This window comes from Pagrus pagrus (assembly GCF_965226575.1).
Source record: "Pagrus pagrus genome assembly, chromosome: 24".
Taxonomy (NCBI): domain Eukaryota; kingdom Metazoa; phylum Chordata; class Actinopteri; order Spariformes; family Sparidae; genus Pagrus; species Pagrus pagrus.
Window position 1 is genome coordinate 5,243,775 of NC_140206.1, and position 22,651 is coordinate 5,266,425.

At 44.8% G+C, this 22,651-nt stretch overlaps 1 protein-coding gene and 1 long non-coding RNA gene across 5 annotated transcripts in view; one reads left to right on the forward strand and one right to left on the reverse strand.

The window, feature by feature from the left end:
• The window catches only part of LOC311253346, a 95,214-nt gene that overhangs the window by 66,263 nt on the left and 6,300 nt on the right, over nt 1-22,651 (forward strand). The gene's annotated exons all lie outside the window — the stretch shown is intronic.
• LOC311253344 (nck-associated protein 5-like) overlaps nt 1-22,651 on the reverse strand; it is a gene marked incomplete at its 5' end in the record, with an annotated part of 154,179 nt that overhangs the window by 48,610 nt on the left and 82,918 nt on the right. For all 4 annotated transcript variants that reach the window (XM_084347242.1, XM_084347243.1, XM_084347244.1 and 1 more), the window contains 2 exons: nt 8,885-9,018; nt 21,846-21,909. In XM_084347242.1, the coding sequence (XP_084203368.1) occupies nt 8,885-9,018; nt 21,846-21,909 (198 nt within the window). The remainder of the gene's footprint in view (nt 1-8,884; nt 9,019-21,845; nt 21,910-22,651) is intronic.

Here is a 22,651-nt window from a genome sequence, read left to right on the forward strand (position 1 = left end):
CCTCAAATGTGCCACTTATCGTTAGATGCTCGTGTGTTTATTTTAGTAATCGCTCTCCTGCCAACGACCGCCTGCGAAGTTGCATGTTTCACAGCTCGGACCAAGCAGGAGTTGTTAATCCCCCCTGCCAGGATCGGATATTTGGGCTGCCAGCATTCCTTGGCAGAAGCAAATTAGCTTGCATTCTTCTTCTGTTTTATCACAGAAACAAAATGTTGATACTCAAGAATAACATCATAAAGTCCATGGTACCTTCATCATCAGCCACAGAAAACACAGATCACAACCTGAGTGTTAACATACAGCAGGGATGTTAAGATCAGAGTGAAAGAAGTGGACAAAAGCAAACATCTTGACACAGTGCGAGAGATCAGCTGAGATGCTTCGGCGTCTCTCCGCCTCGACTCGGCACACACTCTCACTTTATCAGCGCTGTCAGAGCCTCAGGTTGACCGAGACCCCCTAATCAGATTTGACCGGTGAGCGATTGGAAAATCCCACAGCTGCTGAAGTGATCGGGAGAACAATCACCTGGTTGTGCGGCTGAAACGAGGCCAGCGGGGCAACTCGTGTGACCGCCGCATCGACTCCAGCAATCGCCTTACGCGACCTCGGCGAGGCCTTTGCAGAACTGTCCGATTCGGCACGAGAAATATTCCATTCTTTTACTCTGAATCACTTAATGTACGCCCACCGGATGATTGCCTAGCTTAACCTAATGCTAAGCCACTCTTATCCTCTTAGGGCTGTTTTGCAGAAAACATGCAAGGAGACCCTTTCTTAGACTTGACCCAGATGAAGGCGAGGGAATTGGACTGGACGCCTTTGGTGAAAGGTTTGGTCCGGTTTAGAGCCGTGCGGACAGTTAAAAGTCACGCACATCAGTCATGCGTGTTACAGCGGGGTAGCATTACAAAGGTTTCTCGCCCTTCTGACCGCTGGCTCTCGCTGGCAACCTTTTAACTTTATCAACAAGAGACACATGCCACAGAGAAAGAGATCAAGAGGCCAAAGTGTTTAGTACGCCCTGGCAGTCATATTTCATTCAAATATTTGTTGGCCTACTGCTGTGAGGAGGAGAATTTCTTGGGTTGTTTTTCTCTTAACTTCAAATAACCCCTAACCCTGAGCCCTAATTTCTCGTCGCAAATATTAGAAGTGCATTAAAACGGGAAACTCTCTCGTAAAATCTGCTTTTTTTCCCCCAGGATCACCCAAAAGATTTACCAGAAAACCCAACTGGGTGCAATCGAGGACTAGTCCGTAAAGAGCGTAAATTAAAAGAGACATATGGAGGGAACCAGATTTAGGTTGCTTCCTCTTTCATCCCTCCAGCCGTACATTTGGAAGGATTTAGAGTGCAAATTCACGATGGCTGTCCCACATGTTCACCCCTGGCCAAAGGGAAGCAGTTTGCAATGAGGAAGCCATTGGTCCCTCGAAAAAAAAGGACCTCGCTGGAGTCTTTCCTTGTGTCTCCCCAGTGGGTTACAAGGCATGTGTCTTCCACATGTGAGGCAGAGATAGAGACTAAGGAAGACATCCCGGTGGGAAACCTCAGTCATGATGACAGCAAAGCTTTTTACCTACACCGGGAGACTCAGTGGCTCCGAAGGTCGTTTGGGAACTGGGAAGACTGGGAAGTTGTTAAGATAGAGAGCTGGAGCTGGTGATACAGATACTGAAGTTAATTGTAACTTTGCAGATTTGCAGAAAGTGTCTCGGGCACTTTGAACAAACTGCAGAAGACGCTGTGAAAGGTTTTCAAAGTGACTTTTTCTCAATAAACGGTTCCAATTAAATATATTCCTACTGAGGGTTGAGAGTTGTCCAAAGTAAAAAATGCGACCAAAATGATACTTTCAACACTGCAAAAAGCTCTGTGTGTGCCAAGATTTAGACATCTTACATTTTTGATGAAAATTAGATTAATTATCTCGTTTTAAAGTTTCCATCTTAGTATTCATGGCATATTCGTAATCATGGGTTTGTCTTTTATACCTCAATTAGTCAGGAAATCTTGAAAAATGGCCTAAAATTGAGAATGCAAAAAGTGAATTACGAATTATTTCCAGTAATTGGATCAAAAAACAGCATTTTCAAACTTATCAGACTGCTTATTTCTAGACTAAACTAACTTATTTCAAGATTTCTTGTTATATACTTCTTCGATGCAGAAAGGGAAAGCTAAAATAAAATAAACTAATGCTGAAATTGAGGAGAAACTGACTTAATGCTTGTCCTTGCAATTTTACTCAACAGGCACTTTCTGTTTAGATGTCCTAATAAAACTCTAAGTCAGCTTATATAACTGTATGCAGTGTTTATGTGTCAACTGGAGCAGCTGCCAGACAACCAAATCTATACTGCAACCATGAGGTCAGTTTGAATTACATGCTGTTTGGCTCCGGGCTACAATCTGTGAACACCAGCTCCACAAGCCAGAGAGAGCAGGGCCGAGCTATCATGATGTGAGGATGGATGCCCTACTTCCGCAAAAGCTTGTAATCTGACCTCTTTCTCCGCGCTTATAAACATCATAACCGGCATGTTTAATCCAAGGCGGAAGTTGTCGTACGCAAGAGTTTGTGATCGTCTGACACAGTTAGAGTGAAGTCATCGGTCGCGGTTTGACACACAAACCCCGGCGTGGTTATACAAAAATGGGAGATTGGTACCAAAGCCCTCTGATGGGCTGGTAATTTAGCACAAGTGATAGAGTAGAACAACCCAAATTAAGTTCAATCAGACGTAATTCCCTGGAAGTTAAAAAGAGCGGCTGAAATGAACCAATAAATCCTCTAAATATGAGGTGCTCCCGAAAATAGTCCAGACACCTATTATCTATTTAACAGCCCTCCTCCCCATTGGGCAGGGGCAAGGAAGTGACTTCAAAAAAAGGACTGACCCCCCTCCATCCTCTTAATGACCCCAGATGTGTCGTCTTGAACAGGGGCCTGATTCATCCGGCTAAATCCTGCAGCCGCCAAAGGCATGCAGGGGGGCCATTACGAATGCGCCAAATTAAAACACTCGGCCCGGGCGTGGCCGGGCGCTCGGATGATTAGAAGAGAGGGCATTGATCTGCAAACATAGTGCAATCACTCAGCTCTCCCTCTCTGAGTGTATTAGCCTCTGCAGGTCCAGCTGTGCAGCAGCGCTAATGAGAGTAGCACATGAATGCATGCAGGACCCAAACTTTTCTCCCTGGACCGCGGAGGGATTTCATCCTGCGCGTGACTGTCTAAACAACGCCATTCTTGACTGTTTACATCATCCCCCTCCGTGCACACACACACACATGTTCTCACACACTGAGGGAATACGCCGCAAAGCTGTAAATCTGCAGGCACCAGTCATCGTCTGCTGTTGTTGTTAGTCTAGCCGTAAGTCTCCCATATCCTGCCACGAAGAGGGCCCTTCAAGACAGCAATGATTCAAAGTCAAGTGGAGCGTTCTCGGTCTGTGAACGCCTCGCTTTTGCTGATGAGCGCACGTGTCATCTGGGCAACTGGATTTATTTCCAAACTATCTTAAGTGAAACCCAAAAAGCCTTGAAGTAAACAAAACAAAGACAGATAAACCCGAGCGGCACCTAGATCGTACCTGAGCTTTCTGTGTACGCTGCTGAGGTGAGCGTGTGAGGAGACTTGTGAGCAGCAGCCAACAAAAGGCCTCTCCTTTTCCCTTTCTAGAAGGGTCTAATCTCCATTTACAGGCAGAGGAATGACTACAATAAAGACTTTAAGAGGATAAGGATGGTGAGCAAAACAAAACGCGGTGGAGTGGAACCAAACAAAATCGCCTCAGAAAGACTGAAAGGTTGTCAAGAGTTCTGATCGTTACCTGAAGACCGCATCCTTCATCTTAAGAGCGCCCAGTCGGCCCCATGTTCCTGTCTGCTCACCAGTCATCCTTACACAGGAAGGGGAGGGGATGTGGACAAGGCCTCAGAGCGTCCTCGCTGGGTTAGATGTCCAAATTCATTCATTTGTTGAAGGGCAAGACGAGAGAGACCCCATCTTTCCCTGTCCAGTCCTGCCTCTTAAATGTCTTGCCCATATGGAGTTGTGGGACGTCCAGGGTGGGCCAAGGAGGCTGTTGGGTTGTGGGCTGGAGTCTCCCCACTAATCCGCTGGGAGTTTAATGACGGCAGGCCATGCTAGTGGTGGTGAAGCCCTGGGGGGGTTGACCCAAGTCAGGAGGGGCTGTGCATGTGACCCATACCATGCAGCCTAAGAAGTGGTTGGGGGAAGGGGTGTGCGAGCATGTGTGTGCACACCTAAATGGTCACTTGAGGAATGCAGACTTGCTGATCTCAGCCGGCAAAGTGGGAGAAAGTAAAAAAAAGGAGAAGGCAGTTTTTCGGCGATTCTTGCCTTACATTCATCCCCTGCCAAAAAGCAAAAGCGTTACAAGGGCGTTCAGCAAACAAAAGCTGTAAAAAAAAAAAATAAATATTAAAGATTCCCCCGTAGTTCGTCTGGCTCCAGGAGTGTCTGATCTTTCCTCTTTGCAGTGGATGTGCCCGTTTGTTAATGTGCGTGTGATCAACCCTAACAAGCGGCTCATTACTTTTGTCTCGTATCATCACAGAACACCTCTGTCTCCCGGTGCAACACATCAAATAAGCATCAATGGTGTCCGGTTAAATCCGACTGGACCCCTATTTTTGGCGAATCCATTTAACACCCTCGTTTGCATTCTGTTTGAAATCTTCGCTATCACATTTTGGCTGGCTTTTATCATCCCAATTGGTCCGCCTGTTACTGGCCTGATTTCACCGCCGTCGTCACGATTCAAAGCACAGCCTCAATTAATTAGCAATACGCAAATCAATTGTTGCCTGGGGTCAAACAGATCCCAGTCTATTTAAAAGATTGGATGTTCACTTAACATGATTTGCGGGTGTTATCTCCAAAGACACATTGATGAAGTGAGGTTTCTATTCCCCTAATGCGCAACAAATAAGCTTAAATCAATCGGGAGATATGGACGAAGTCTTGCAGCGGAGACTTGAATGATTGTTTGGTGGACAGGAAGTGCACACATACAGGAAACAGTGCAAAGGTTCATGGGAAGACTTCTCAGTCACCCGATGACCGAGTTTCTTTCGCTGCCTTTTTTTTTTCACCAGCTTGTAAGTCGCTAATTAAAGTGACCTCACTGGTGTCCCATCTGCCACCGGAGCCCACAGCCACCGAGTACTGGCTGCAGTGGACGCATGCTAATCCACCGCGGGGTCAGGTAAACACACTCCTCACACACACTCTGCTTGGCGCACTCGCTCATTCAAGCGCTCAGCGACGCTTTAAACAAAGATTAAGACTTTGACAGTGAGACTGAAATCCTGTTAGCTTGTTTGTGTGGAGGTGGAGGCGAATATCTCTGCGAGCCCGTGCGAGGAAGGCAGCTGAACCTGGCGTTCCCCGAGGACTCGCAAAAAAACCATTGACGAGGCGGCCGCGCGGAAATTACAGCAATCCAGCATGATGACAATGAGCGACGCTGCTGGAATGACAACGGCCGAGTCCCCCCGCACCCCCTTCGATAAGCACTTTTTGAGCACATAATGGAATCTTTGTCTATATTGCAGAGCCACAGTCTCGGTTGCGCCGGATGAGAGCCATCCATCTGGGGCGACCCCTGCTATGGCGACAAATTCATCTGTCTCCGCGGGGACCTGTGCAGGACCCAATCACGGATAAGCTTTATATATTTCACACCTAATAGAATCGCAGTACATACTCCCACCCACTCAAAGACTCTTACAGGAGGAGGGAGCGCACTGACGCCCCCGCAAATATTATCACTTATTCCTGGCGACGTGTGCCGCGGGCCCGTTACGTCTACGAACAGGTCAGACAGGCAGATACTTGTGTCTAAACCGCCAAAGGGAAGACGTGGACAGGTGCAACCAGCTGTGCACGAAATATAGGATTGGCTCAGACAGGTTTACACAGGGATTTATTGATGATTTATATACCTTGGACTGAATAGGAAGTCATGCGAAACCAGCTTGAAACTACCTCTGAACCGTCACTTCAAAGGTCATATCTGCTACTGAGGTATCGAAAGAGGGGCAGCAGCTAAAGGATCCTTGAGCAAGACACTTAACACCTGAGGTAAAAGATGAGCTGCTCTCAACGGTAAAAGCTTTTTTTTTGTATCGGGACTGTGCAAGTGCGACAAATGGAACTGCTTTCATAAAAGGACTGAGAGTTAAAGGATAAATTCAACCAGAAATAAAAATTCAGTCATTACCTACTTCACAGTTTCACAGTTGGATTCAGGGTTATCTACTGTATACAATACCGTCTCCTTATACAACCATGAAACCTACATAAGGTGAAAGGCGGCTGAAGGGAGTTCGCAGGAGAGCTGAAAGTTTCTGATGAGAAAAAAAACACCACCTCTACCAGTTGTCGGCTGTACCGTCTGTTATTCCAGTAGAAAAACATCCAAATATCACGGTATAAAATGTATTACGAGAAATTATCTTGGCAAACTTGCCAACCCATCTTGTACTTAAGTGATTAAAGGTGCAATATGTCAGAATTTGAGTTGAAAAAGTAAAAAAACATCGTTAACCAAAAATGCGAACAGTTTTGACATTATGACGTCTAGAAATATCTACTGAAGTTAGCATGCTAACCAGCTAGCCCCAGCTTGTCCTGGTCCAAAGCTTCTGTGTTAGCCTAAACACTAACACTACCCGGTGCTCTCGGCTCAAAGTCCGTACCGCTAGCTGCATGGCTAAATGAGCTAACTAGCTACCAGCAGCTACAGTTAGCAGCGGAGTCTGAATTTGACATGTGGAAAAAAAAAATAATTATGACATCTATGTCCTGTGTTGCAGAGACATCTTCTGAAGTTAGCATGCTAACAGGTTAAAGTTATCCCAATTTGGCATCTCAGGGCTTCTGGAGACTTGGATTACGCTGGACAACCTGTATGGAGCCATTTTATGTTTCTTTTTGTCAGTTGTTTTTCGTGTTTGCCTTTAAATCTTCACTGAAGCTGCGAAGCTAAAAGCGTTAGCATGCACACTGTCTGAAATGGGTGCACAAGCTCAAGCGTCGAGGTTGTAGACAAAGTCTTTCACAATCATTTTGGGTTTTCGAGACTTAATCTTTCTTTTCTGTTGTTTTAAAATGCTGCAATGCTGATTTGCTGTGAAGTTCCAGAAATGTTTTGTGGACTACACTCGATTTGTCCTTTAACCCCTCGCGGTAAAAGATGAGTCGCACTATGAAAAGCCTCTTTTTGTGTCTGGATGACTGCGACAAATGAAACTGCCTTCATAAAAGACACGTTCGGAAACACAAGCGAGAATCACCGCTGAGTTAAATTCAGAGGCATCAGCGGGACATTTTCAAATATGTGATAAATCTTCAGAATGGCTCTTAAATATTTTATTCTTCCCCTGGCGGCAGCTCTGCCCTCATCTCCTCTATAACACTGGGACCGTTAAAATGTACAGGATTTTCTCCACCAACTTAATGAGAAGATAAGCAGTTAATGTGAAATCCTCTGGACTCTCTTCTTCGCCTTTTTTTTTTTTGATAAGTAAAGCACTGAATGCCTATCGCCTAATTAAGGCATCAACTCGTCTCCGGCGTCTCTTGGTTTTTTTTTGTTTTTTTTGCCGTCACACCTCAGCGGCTGCGAGGTGGAAGACGAGTTCTGGAAAGAGAAGCTGCTCAAGTTATGACAAGAGCATTTTGTTTGAGCGCTTCACGCTTTATAAGTTCTCGACAGTGATGTATCAACCCATCATTTCGCTGATGACGAGCTCGAGAGGAAAAGTCGTGAAAGTACTCGTGAAACGGCGAGAGCGGGGGACGCCGTATCGATCCCAAACGTTATAAAGACAAAGTGCTGATTGCAGGAAATTGCTGCCAAAAATCAATTACTGTTATTGAGAAGAGATGAAAGTTCCAGCTACTTTTGAGAAAAAGAAATGTCACTAATGCCTGTTTTCGATATGTTGGACACGAAATGTCAAAGTGTTTATTAGATTTATATATTTTCATGTATTTCGAGGGCATTTTTTAACCTTTATTTGACGGCTGAGAGTAGAAAGATGACAGGAAGTGTGGCGACAGGAAGGTGGAAAATGATGACATGCCTTTTTTTCTATTTTCTAGCTTGTTTAGTTGCTGTTCATGCCATTAACCTCGTATACGATGGCCATTTTAAAGCAAAGTAGGATATAAAAGTACTGACTAAAGCCAACTTTACACATCTATCAGTGAGTAATTAACATGAATAAAACTATCTCCTGCATGTAGCTTCTAAAATACTCTAATGATCTCGACTGTGGTGTTTGGAAAAGGCCAGGAAGCATCTGAGGTCGTCTTTTTAAAAGCATTAACATGCTGCAGATACACGCACTCAATTTCTATTCCCGCTTGTTATATGCAGCAGTGGAGGAAGTCAGGAAACGATTACCTTAGAAGTAAAGTAGTGAAAAGTTTAAACAACTTAAAATGATGAGTCTACCTGCTAATTTTGAGGTTTTGAGGAAGTAAAGTCACTTATACTTTTACCAAAGTAATATCTCAACACAAAGTATGACTTTTGGTTACTTTTTAAGATAAATGTATCACCTAAACCCCTGAAATGTAGTAGACGTATGAAATATGGTATAAATACTCAAGTACCTGAAGTACTTGAGTGGATCCTTCCCCAGCACATACTGGATGACGCAGTCCTCAATATCATATCAAAAGCAAAGCAACGAGTCTTCCACCTCTATTGATTTGGTTCAGGAGTTATCCTCCGCATCGAGGTTGAAAAACAGGATCTCAGGGTCACTGCGGTCCTTCAATAAAGCCAATAAAGTCGGACTCGCTCTCGACCTTCGGGCCCGTTTTCTTACCTGGAGAATTGCTGCTGCAGTGAGACCATCTGCGCCCGTCCCAGCTCGGACTCCTCCGTCACTTCCCGGAGACGCTTCTCGCTCTCCAGTCGCAAACGTCGCTCTTCCTCTAGCTCGTGGATCAGCTTTTCTCGCTGTGGACGGAAAACAAAATATGCACACGGTTATCTCTCGGTGGTGTGTTGAGCTTAAAGGGCTCAAAAGATCATCCCTAAGTCATGTGCCATATTTACAGTCTTTAAGCACGAGTAGGTTTCCATTTTTACTGCCGACCCTGACCTCCGACCCTCCTTGGAGAAAGTTAAGCGTTTCAGAGGTCACCCGGATTAAAACAAACCAACTCCCTGTCATATTTCTAACGCTTTAGGGGTCATAGAAAACAAAATAATAAGGGCAAGATGACATTTAAGCCTCCAGGTTGTCTCTGGAGTTTGTTGTTTCCTTGAAATGTTCGTAACGAACTTCCTCTTCCTTCTGTTGCCATGACAGAGAAGTTCCCACTAAATGTCAGACAACACATCCCGGCCTCGATCACTTCTGTGCACTCTGCTTTTCATTTTAGCCACATCGAGTGCTCATATTCACGGCTTCAAGGTCCTCGAGCCTTCACACTTTCTATTTTCAGCCAAAAGCAGAAAAGCGTTCACAGTTGAAAAGCAGCGATGCCTGTTCTCTTCCCCCACAAACAAACTCCGCTCTGTTCTTGCATGTTTGATTCATTTCTACAGTGTTGTGGCTCAGTAACTGTGCAGAAAGGAAAGAATAAATGCCCCGACGTGACTTAACTTTTGATACATTTCGAGTTCAGAGGGTAGAAAGGCGGCAAGTACAACTGAGGAGGTTCATATTTCTTTCAAACTACTGTAAGGCGCTCGTCATCCTCGCCTTTTGTTCCTTTCCGCATGTTGTTTTTGTGGCGCTAAAGTCGGGTGCTTTTAACGAGACCTAAGGACGATTTGTGATACTGACTAGATATTTCTGATGGAAAGTCAGGACATCTCCAGGCGTTTGTGGTGACTAAAACAGGCATCTCAAGCCAAAACATGATCTTTTCCTAACCCTAACCAAGTGGTTTTTGTGCCTAAACCTAACAAGACCATCACAAGAACTCTGGACAATTTCCAGTCGTATTTGTGGTGACAAAAACTCATATTTTGATGGAAAGTCAATGTCCAGCTGTGTTTGTGGTTACAAAATCAGGTGTTTGCAATGAGAATTTGGGACAATTTCCAGCCCAAACAGATATTTTAAGACAAAACATGACCTTTCCCTGCAACATAAAGAAGTATAAAGTTTCAATAGGGTTAGAGTTGCATCGCCAACATTTACTTGCGAGCGTGCTCTAATAATTAAAAGCCGTTTTAAAGCCGAGAGTTATGGATTTGTCCTCTGAAGCTTGGTTTAGTGTGAGGTAACACAATCCTCCTCATAAGTAAAGTTTCAAAGTGTGCCTCCACAGATCACAGCCATTTTTTTCTATCCTCTTTTTTCCACCAGAGACGATCCCAAAACCAAAGCTCTTTTTTCGCTCTTTAATTGGATTCTTTCTCCGTCTGACGGCCTCAGCCATCTGCTCCCAAAAGAGAAGAACCGCTCTCGCCTCAAACCCGACTTCAAAGGCCGCGGCCCCTGCGACGGCACGCGCCGCCTCCTTCCTTGAGAGGGGCCGAGTTTGGCACCGCGAGCGAGTTTCAGTAACAAAGTTGTGGAGGAGCTTTGAGCGAAGGATTTCAGCTGACGGAGCAAAACGATCGTTCTCTTAGTCGCTCTGCACGAAGCCTGGCGCTTCTTCGCCTCTGACAATTTATGACAAAGCAATTGGCTCCATTTATTTATTTTTTTTTTAGCTGAAAGTTTAAGTGATCAGCCATCTGTCAGTATCTCGTCAGCTGGAAATACTGTAAAATAACTTGAAATTGGTTGGAGGCTAAACTGGGAGGGAAAAATGGAAGAAGTTGCTGAGTAAGAGGTTTGAATTTGAAGCGGGTTTTCCTGTCGTTTCTCCAAAAAAAGAAACGCTGAAGTGTTAAGTCATTAGGACTCCAACTCTGTCTGCACGCAAGTCAGTCTCTGGCTGTGAATTCAGGAGAGGATTATCCCGTCAGTCCTTGGTAAAAGATTAGCATCATCTGCCTTGAAGGGTGTGATTCATTAGATGTATTTATGTACAGAGCGTGTCTGTCCGGACTGGAGGAGAAAGTCTGAGACGCCAATTGAGAATTCATATCGTTTCTCTGAGTCTACAGCTCGTCTTTACGTCTCTCTGCACATGTCGAGCGCCGACCACGGCTCAGTGGAAGATGGTGAGGTGCTTTTTCACAGGCAAGCATTATGAGGACATCTAGTGGTGTGACCGAATAATGGATTGATCAGGATACAACATCCTCAGGATGATCAGCAATGATTTAAAGCAACACTGCATGATTCAATTGAGCGAAAATATCCAAACAACTGCCTAAACACTTTGCAAACTGCGACCACACTGTCCTGAACGCATGTTGAGTCTACGGCACATTTTAACTGGGTGAATCTGTCGGGGTGGAGGAGGAGAGAGAATATTAAACCCGAGTCACCATTAAAACCAGTTCTGGTCCCCGCTGCGGCCATAAATCCACGGCTACTATGCGCCGCGGCTCTTTTACACAACGGGGAGGCTCCTCCTGTCAGGAGTAATGGCGGCTGTAAATCCAGCCCTTACAGGAGCGTAAAGTAGTGCTTCACCCTTTGCCAAGAGCCGGACCTATATATCTGGAGCAGAACCAACGACTCTCTGGCTCGTCTTTGAGGGGGGAAAAAAAATGGGGCCAGGACGCGAAGGAACACGAAAAGGAGGTCATCCCGAAAAACCTAAATATTTACTTGGCAAAGTGAAAAGAAAAGGATGGAAACATGGCACCAGAAAGCCCTCATATTTAGCTACATTTCAAACCAGCACAAAGGCCTTTTCTTCGCCGCGCCGCATGTATTAATGTGTACAGTATTGTTGAGCGAGTTTGGCCTGGATTCCCACAAAAGCACGGTAGCTTTAGTCCTGATTTTTGTTGGCCTAACTAGCGCCCCAGGCATAAACCACGACCACTATGTGTCTGCTGACAGAGTCTTGCCAACAACCTCAATAACAACGCAGGATTTACAACCGACGTCGCAGTAAAAAAAAAAAAGCTCTATTGCTTTTGTTCGATATATAATTTCAGCAATTTTAACAAGGCCTGAAGCCATTAAATCAAACATTACCATATCTTTATGTGGCCAGAAAGCTGGGGCAATACATTACAGTGTTTCTCAACTGAAATGTTTATTGTCTGCACCAACTTCACGGCTCTTTTTTTTTCCTTGCGGCTAATTGAAAGCATACTCTTTTAAAAAAAAGAGCTGCAGCTGCAACACGCCTTGAGCAAACATCCCGGGAAGATGTCTCAAAGTCAGAGATGCGATGAGAAACACGCTTGGCAACTTTGTGTGAGAACATTTGCTTCGGCTAATCCACCGACTGAGGACATAATCCTCTCACTTGACTGTCATTCACTGGCTGGCAGGATTGAGGAAGGGGATATGGGGATGCACTACCCTGGTTTCTCCTGTGGAGGGCAACGTTTTCCTGGACTAAAACTCCCAACAAAGCCCAGCGCTGACAACAATACACTGTTTGGAGGAAAAAAGCAATATCAAATGGAATAGGACAAGTAATCTATAAAATGGCCCAGGCTTCTGAGCCATATATCTGAAACCAGCCCAGATTGGGGGTTTCGGGATTAAATTCGACCTCTGTCACAGGAGCGCTGGTTTCATTTCCTGCTTGATAACAAAAAAACTGGATCCATCTAGATATGACAGAATTCATCACCCTCATGTAAAGCTCCAGAATGAATGGACTGAGAGATGTTATTGATTTCAATACAGTTAATGTAGAGAAATAAATAAAGAAAATACACCTCTAATGCAGCTTAGTGCTTCCTCTCTATTTCCTCTATATCATGTCTGAGTTGCAGTGGAGCCCTGCCTCTGTAATTGGACAGCATTAGATGCTAATGGTATTCATCCGAGCTGAATTACTCGAAGACTCGAACCCCCCTGGTACCCTCCAAGATCCACAGAGGACTCTAAATTAATTAGAGACCTCTGCCTCTCCTTGTTGTGCAGCCCGCAATCCCGTCTCCCATAAAAGAAAAAGCTGCAGCACAGTGTTATCAGGTTAAGTGCACGTATGCGCTGTCCATCTGCAACTGTATACATATATATATAGTGTGTGTTGATGCAGGGTTTGGGCTACAGTTCGGGGGGCTCAATAATCTCTTCATTACACAGAAACCCCCCCTTGGTCGCAGCTCTTTGCCTAATCAAAGGGCCGGGAGCGGATCTCTGGCTCGCTGCTAAAGCAAACATCAGGGACACAATACACCGTGCAGGTTCCTCGTTCATAAATAAAACATGCCACTTGGCTGTTTGTGCGCGAGCGTGTTTGCTCGTCAGCGGGCCTGAATTCAAATGAAAGTGTAACACGAGGAGGATTTGGCCGCGTTGGCACATAAAAATGTACCTGAAACGCAAGGTCACGGACGCTGAAGACAAACCAGACGCTGCCACGAAGGGAAAGTAGCATTTGAACTACGTGTCACTGAGAGTTTTTCAAGGATATCAAACTATTGATGGTCTACACTGGCCTTTTGAGTTTGTATTATGTTGGTGTGAGAACAAAAGCAGCACACTGCACATCTAGAAGTCCTGCAGTTCGATAATAAACGACTACAAAACCAAAACAGTTGCTTACTAAAGTTACATAAAGCGTCTTTAACATTACTAATGATCACATTTATTGTTGAGAAACTTGTTTACAGTTCACAGGCTGCCTAATGAAAGCATTACAAACACATTTATTAAGTAACAAACCTATTATGTCATTATTAAGCCTGCAGTTGCAAATACTATAATTAGTTGTTAATAAGTGCAAATTAAAGGGATTGGTGAACCCAAATAAGCCATTTGTTGTTCTCGCTTAAGAGCCGGTAGCTTAAAGGGTCACTCCACCAATCTTCTGGTAAATCTGATAAATTGCCTCCAGTGATGTCGTTTAGTGGCATTGTGGGTAATGTAGTCATCAGGTTTTGAAAAAGGAGGAAGAATATGTGCAACAAAAAAGACGATATCTCTGGTTCTGCTGTTTTTAAACTGTCCGTAATGAATTCAGCAGTTTTATCGGAGTGTGACGCCAGACGAGAGGACTTTCCTTTCAGAACATGGCGCCTACATAACCCACAATGCAACTGAGTGACATCACTGGAGGCAATTTATCAGATTACATGGAGCCACGAAAGGCTTTATACTGCTTTTTCAGATATGCAGTAGTACTGTGCAAGACCTGTAAACACACTTTAATGTGTAAAATTGGTGGACTTACGCTTTAAGTATAGTTAAATGTTGACCGACTCTAAAAAAGCATTGTTTTCGCTTTATATCCGTTAGCTACAAACGGTTAATTAGCGCCTAGTAAATGCTACAAATCTCAATAATGCAACAAAAAAGCTTAGTTAAGGTTTAAGAATGGCATAAAAGGTAAGTTTGTTAAACTTGAACTAACGTGTCATGTAACAATGTCTCATAGTCCAACAACAAACACGTTCAAGATGCTATTATTATACATATATACATAAATATTGTCTTCTTAACGTATAATAACGTTAAAAAGCATCTTATAAAGAGGCATGTGGGCCTTATTACCCACTAACACATTAACGTGCATGTAAATTGAATGTCATTCAAAGTATGTTTTGGGGTATAATATTAATGATGCTCTACATTGTTCCACGCTTGACAAAGAGCTCTGCACGTAATCGAAACAAAGGGGCACGTATGTGTTTCTTTATGGGTAAAATCTTCTGGAACATATGTTTTGCGAGATGACTTGTTATAGAAACGTGTCTGAGTTTAAACAGTGTTTTTATTCACTAAAAAAAAAAAAAAAATCTGCGTCCCCCAGGGCTCCATCAATTCAATTATCATGGAGAGCCACTACATTAGAGTGTACCACTTCTCCCTTAGACAGCCGCGGGCACTATAGCAAATAATACACACACCCCAGGAATATGCTAAATCATATGAGTGGCCCATTTATCATTGCCAAGGGAGCTCCCCCCACCGCCAACCCACGCACTCCCCGAGTCATTCAGTCACACAAATACACTCCGGAGAGTGGGTGAAAGGGACGGTGTGGAGATACGATTTGGGCCTGGCTGTCAGCGCTCGTCACCCGGTGAATGTGCCGAGCGCTTTGGGGGGACCCCATCACGGCCCTCGCCCCTGTCCGTGGCTGATAAGGCCAATCTGCGGAGACGGCACCTGAGTCCTCCCCCTCGGTCCCCAAACCTCCACGCTGTCACACATCCTCCAAACAGCTGTCAGAAACGCTCTATGAGGGTCCCTCAGCGGTGGATCTCCATGAGGACCGAAGCCTTTTCTCTGTCTTTTTTTAAAGCTGGGAGCCCCTTAAAACCCGTCTTTATCTGCTGAGAGCACACTACAAAAGGTGTCAGTCCTGAAGGTGCTTCAATTGGTAGTTCAAACATTAATAAATCACTGTCACATAAACGACGATACCTTGATCTAATTACAGCGAACTAATTAAACCATGATTACGCCAAGTGGAGGCCCCAACTCTGAATTAACACCGCCAACAATGTACGCTCCCTGTGCGCCTTCGTTTCTCGTCCAACTTGGGAAAAGTTTTGGCTCAGTTCTCACAGGAAAAATATCAGTTGTCTCAGAGTTATATGTTGGACACGAATCAAGAAGGTTTCTAATACAATCTGACCCAGTTTACCAAAAGATGAAGAGTAAAGGATGCCAATCGTCTATCAAATGATGTGGTTCTTTACTTTCAAGCAATGTTAATTAGCAGGGTGATTATATTTAAACCTTGAAATAAAAACCTTTAAAAGCAATCTGCCAATACAGCGAGCCATCCAAGAACTTTAATACTGAACAATTCTGAAAAACCCAAGATTTAAACAATGTTTTCTGCCTGGTTCAGGTATATTTACACAACTTAAACATTTGGTTAGGGTTAGGGTGCCATTATGGCCGTGGCAAATAAACTATGGTTAAGGTTGGACAGCTAAAACACTGAGGGTCAGGGTTAAAGATAAGAAGTTTAAACTCATCTGTTGGGTCACAAATTGGTTTATAGACTACCATTTTGGGGTGTCGGGTTAGGGTTAGGGTTACATTTGAGCTTCTTTTCAGTCCTTAAAGCTTCTTCCTCAATTTGTGGGTAAGATTGTGAGTTTGGTTAATTAAAAGTTAAACATCCATGCAGGTCTGAGACGGGATGTAAACTCTTGTCTGCACATGGTCGTCCACAACCCTAATTTCTAACCATACTACGTAAATCAATAGGGAAATAATCCATCAGGACTCTTTATTAAGACGTTCTCAAAGGATGTAAGTTGAAATAGCAACGAGCAGATACGAGAAAAGATCGAGTGATTCACCACCAAATGACTTAAAACGGGGCGTTCAGTCGTCTCGGGTAGCCAATTTCAAAGTCATTTTTTTCATGATGCAGTGGTACAAACTGTGTCACGTACAATCTTGCAGACTGTAGCACATGCGAAATCTGTTTTCATGGACAGAAATAGCTGATTCCTATCTTGGCTCCAGGCCCCTTATTTTGCCATACTGTGCCACCCGCTCCCCCGTTTTTATATTCACAGCCGCTCCGTTTCTTATCTTAACTTCGTTTTCTACATGAAATACTCTGGAGGGATCTGATTTTTTTTCAATAACACAATTAAGCCAAGTTCAAGCAAAAAAAAAACCTGCATTTCCCCTTTATCATCCGTGTGTAGACTTCACTCGGGCCGGGAACAAATCAACTGTATGTTTCGAAGCTCGGATATCAGAGAGCGTCCACAAAAACCCAAAGAAAAATAAAGCCAGTTTCTCTCGAAGCCAGATCGTTTATTTTCACATGTTGTTTAGACAGCCGTTTCCAGTGGTCATAATCTTACCCAACAGTTTTAAATGCCTCTTTAATGGAGAGCCCAGCCCCCCTCAGCGGTGCAGGCGGCGCTGCCTCTTTACGAGCCTCCATGTGCCCTTCTGTTTTCCCCCCTCTGACAGGAAACCCAGCATCCTGCCCCTGACGGACTTAGATTGCACTTCAGAGTGGCATCAAACGATAGCTGGAGACAGACGGCGGCCCTGCCCTGCACCACGCCTCTTGGTTTTTTGGGGTGTGAAGAAATTCCTGAGAAAACCTACAGCAGCGACGGCGAGGCTGTGAATGAGCGGTTTGACTCGAGACAGACAGGGCAGGCTTGTTGGGAAAGAAACTGAATAAACGATGACCTGTGCTCTGTTAAACACTTAACGGGGAACTCCAGTGTTGTTCTTGTGAGAGACTTAAAGATCGCGCTTTGCGGAGCGGGCCAAAACCACCATGTCCAAACCCTAACGGTGGTCTTGGACGGATAGATCTAGACCGTATCGCTTCGGACTAACAACAAATGCGTCTTGTGTGGCCATATTTGCGGTGAAATACTACGCAAGCGCTGATTCCCCTGCAAATTATTCAAAGGGGATCCATAACAAAAGAGTGTTGTGCTCCTTCGCTGCCAGTAGCCATCGTGTTTCACAACAGGAGACCCAATTAAAACACACGCTCGTCTGTAAACTGTGCCGTTAATGCCGTTTCATTTACGCTCAAGTGTGCAAGCGAGACCTGAGGCTTACAATTGTAGCAGTGTGTACTCAATCATAAAGATGCCTTTCACATTCTTCGCCCGGTAGTAATGGTACGGAGTAACACGTCCCCAGCGCAGGACTGCGATGGGGTGGCATCCTCTGATCCCGTTTCACAGAAGACACTAATGGCTGTAGAGAAGGAGGCGTCAGATTCAGAGGCGGGGTGGAGAGACTTCAAAAAGTCCGAGGCTGTATTAATCTCTCTAGGTCGGTCCCTCGGCAGACGAAGATGGGGGTTGGGAAAGTGGGCATAGACGAAGCGGGCGTCGGGGTGAAGGGGATCTGCGGGGCACACAGGCGGAGGCTGGTGAGCAGTTCCCACTGCACACCGCCAGCACTTTGACAATTATCTCCTTGATGCAGCAGTCTCTTTCTCATTTCTATTGAAGGACCGTGCCCGAGCTCCGAAGCCTCCCAGGAATGCCGGAGAGAGAGAGTGCAAGGGGACTCCAACGGGGATAATCCCAATTTCAAATGGAGCTTAGTGATATCCCCCCTCCTCCCTTTCTTCCTCCAACCTCCCCTCACCCTCCTCCTGTCTGGCACAGATAACTCATCCTTCTCCCCGTCTCTTAACCCCGTGCATGCGCAGACGGCAGCGCGCACACCCCTCTAAAGTAATAATTAGCATGTCGTGCACTCGCGTGAGGCCGTTCGGTAGAGTCTCACGGTGCGGCGTGGGGTTTTTTTGGGCTTGCGTTGAGGTCAGAGGATGCGAGGTTAGTGTTACGGGATGAGGCGCTGACAAGCTGAGGTGTAGCCTCGAGGTGTGGACACATGAGCTGAAGGACGTGACCTCAGCGGCGCCACAAATCAACAGCAATCAAGCAAATCAAGTGTCACTGGATCCTTTTAGGCTGATGTAAACACTGTCAGTGGACCCAACAACTGCAACAACACCGACAAAATTATGGTTTTCCGAGCGAACTTTGGTACGACTCAAAATGGATCAACCGCAGGATTGTGGGGCTGCCACGAATGATTATTATCTCGATTAATCAATTAGTTGTTGGTCTACAGAATGTCAGAAAACAGTGAATAAGAGTTGATCAGGTCAAGATGGGGTCCTTAAATGTCTCGCTGTGTCCACAACCCAAAGATATTCAGTTCAGGGTCATACGGAGGGAAAGAAACCAGCATCATCTTAATACTTGACTAATCGGTTAGGGTTACGTCTGCAGGATGGTCTTCTGAACGACTTCAGAAGCTAAACTACCACCAAAGAGTTTTGTTCTGGCATTTCCTCATTCGGCCATTTGACAGCTGTTATCTTGTTTCTCGCTGTCCGACATTATTTATGACTTATGGAGTCTAGCTGCAGGCTACTTCTTTCTGACCACCAGAGAAGATAAATAAACCCATAAAGCACAGTAAGAGTGCAGCTTGACCTGCTGTCAGTCAGCGGGACAGACGTTTAGTTTTCGATTTTTCTTTTCACACGTCTTGTTTCATTCATAATACAATCAGTAGCTTTGGTTACATGGACAATATTAATGTTTTTGGGTTTTTTTGAAGTTTCTCAGATAGGAAATAAAGTGATCCGATAACATTTCATATTTCTTTGATTATCAGTGAATGTAGACATCTAACAGTTTGACTTTTGCTTCAGCATGAAATCCTTCTCAATCCGGCATATACTATTTTGACAAACCTTTATCTATTTGGACTGAATTTCTACTTTCCTATGCTTTACTAGCAACAGCCCCATAGCAAGTAACTTGGTGAAAAGGTAAAAGGGTCTTGTGTGATTCCTACGTGATACATTTGCTATGTTTCTGTCCCTCCAGGAAAAATTCACATCACCTAACATTACCCCAACACGGGGAAAAAATGCAAAGAAAGAGTTTATTTACTCAAACCAGGGAGAAGCGATCGGATTAAGCGATTACATGGCTGTTAGGAACAAAGATTTTCCTACTGAACGGATCGTCAAAGCTTTACACCATTCCCTCTTTCAACCCTATTCAGTCGGGCTGGATCGGGCCACAGTCTTCCGACTGAGGTGGTTCCAGCTAGTGCGAACACAGAAATGGGCAAAAACTACAAAGCTTCAGTTTTTTCCTTCGCTGTGCGTCAAGCGAACCAAACCACAGGTGTGAAAGTGAGCTTAACTGATCGGTTTAGCTACGTTTATTCCCACAATCCAACGTGCGTCACTGGATACACCTCTGGCTGCTCATATGACTCTCTCTGATGGTCATGCAGTGATACGTAGGGTTTGTTGGACGATGCACGCATTCCTGACATCTTACATCTGTGGCGATCAATACTGAACCTTTGTGTCTTACGTAGACATCCATAACTGGGGCGACGGTATCGGAAGAGTCGCAGAAAGGTCACAGAGGCGATTGCGGTAAACAAGTCTTAGACGTGATGGCCATCTCTACCTGCATTTCTCTCTGTTATACTCTGAACGGTTCAATGTTTGCATTCATGAACGGATGCAAAACTAATGCATTAAACTCATTTTCCACAAGAGGAACCAATCACACGGTAGATTCCCTTCTCCATAAAAACCACAGCGTGCGGTTTTATGTGTCTCTCGTACACCGCATGCAGCTAAAATTAGCTTCAATGACAGCAAGAATCTGCTGTGCTGAAGCGCCCTTGAGCAACAACAGGCAACTGGCTGAACCCTCGCCTCCTGACCCCGTGATCCGACTGCGCGGGGAGAAACCGGGAGAGAAAAAACAAGCGCTCCCCCCTTCAGGGATCAATAGCGGGAGAGTCACAGGAAAGTAGTGTGAAAATCTCGTCTTGTATCAGCCCTTGTGTGCTGTTGCTTTAGGCCGGCTGCCATAAAGGGAATCAGAGGCGTCACTGGGGTGCAGTCGAACAGCTGGGCCTGCGGTTAGAGCCTCTGCTCGGAGGCTGCAATCAGCTGAGCTCCGCTTCGTCACGTGGTTTTTCACTTTCTGACCTCCCCGTAGACACACATGCTGCTGTGTGCACACGGAGACAAATATGCAGGCAGAAATAAAGATATACAGCATATATATATTCAGATCTCCACCTCCTCTTGGCGTCTTTCCCTCTGCTTACACAAGTTCTCTTTAAAAGAAGTGAAAGCACAGTATCAGCAATTTCCAGGAAAGCTTAGCACAATGCATGTGTCGACGGATTAAACCACAGCTGCTGCTTTGTAATGTTACACAACCTGACCAGGCACCTGAATGCAACGCTGGAGTTTATTCAACCGATAGCCTTTGTTTTTCTGAGGTGAAAATATTTCTTCAAAGAACAGATGATCGTAAAAACAGAAAGATGACATTGAATGCTTGGATTCTTTGTCTTTTCGCACAAGTAAATATTGATGTCACATGTAATGACACCATCCTCATGTAGATTGTTTCCCTAGAATCCTCTCATTATGCCACTCGGTCTGCCGGGGGTGGATTTTTCCCGCAAAAACAATAAACAAATTATCGCATAAAAGGAAGCACGACCAAAAGAGGAAGTGGCAACTCTACACTGCAAAAGAAAGGTAAAACAAGAGTGAACAGATGTGCTTTCACTCAATGGAAAGTGCTCCATTGAGTGAACGGACGGACTTTTACTCAACTCTCAACTCAACTCTTTGGTGTTGTGTCAATGCCTGTTCCCTCGCTGATATCTGTTCCCCCTTACAGACGTGACTTCATATCGAGGTTTCGAGGTCAAATTGTGATTCTTATGGTTTGTTTTTTCGCTTTGGACAGTAGCCAGGCCATTAGCGGTAGCCATTTTGCTAACCCTAACCCTAGTGTTGTTTGGTATTGCATCTAATGGCTAAAAAAATACCTGCTTATGAGTGCATTTCCAGCATTTTCCCTTGGTTCGTGGATGACTTAGCGGCATATATTTAGTGTAGAGGACCCCAAATTTATGTTTTACGTCTTTAAATTTTAAAAGAAACCAACATTTTTGCCATATTTGTGTATAAAAAGTTGGAAAAGCAGCTTTAATGATAAAACTTGCTAAATACGTCCAATGAACTATAACTATTAGATTTGGGAAAAGTCATATTGTGAGTTTTTTTTCTTAAAATGGTCGTGAAAAACTGATTTCTCCCGAATTATCTTCTTCAAGATCGTCCGATGAAGTGTTGAGACACTAAAGATGGACTTTAGAGGCTTGGCAGAGCTTGACAGTGTGTGTGTGTGGGTGTGTGTGAAGTGTGCATACTGTGGCTCTTTCGGCTTTGCTCAGATTATAGGGGACGGGTAGCTCCACTGTATTTTACCATTGTTCCTTCGCTCTTGCTCCGTGCGACTTCCCTCTGCAGGCGAGCCACGGCCAGCTTTTCCCTAAACAGAGGCGAGAGGAGAGGAAGGAAGAGAGAAAATGAGGGTGAGTCAACGTGTGATCATTGCTAAGTGGGTGACACAGGCAGTCGGGTCAGAATCCAGAGACCGACACCAGTATTTTTGCGTTGGATCGGCACCATAATGTTTACTCCTTCTGTTTTCAAGCCAGCATTTCCCCCCCAAAATGTCTCTGAATCAACCATCTGAGTCTCGTCTTTGAGGAAAAACCACACAAGCCTGCCAGCGAATCAGCAGATAACACACACACTGACACACACACTAACACAGCGAGGAGACGAGGTCGTCCGCTAAACCACGCATAACAGAGCGCTCGCAGTTCTGTCCAGACAGAAATAGCTCAGAGGAAACAAAAAGCAGGGCATCCTCACTCATAACAGACTCTCCCTCACACACAAACACACACACGTGAAACGGGCTAAACAAAGAAATTGACTGTGCACGTCCAATCCGTTTTCCCACGTGAGGGCATTCCAGACTTTAATGGGATAAATCTTGGCACACTAGCACGGATAATAAAGAAGCTTGTTTTACGGCCCCTCCTGAGGAATCACAACAACTGAAGCACAACTGAAGCTCTGCTGCTCCAGGAGACGAGACGTATGCGCTTGCCTTTTGAAAGCTTGACAGCCTGCAAGTGTGTTTTTTTTTTTGTTGTTTTTTTTTTAAACCGAAGTGTCTGAAAGCGCAACACAAGTGTTGAGGAGGAAAACACCTCCGCTGG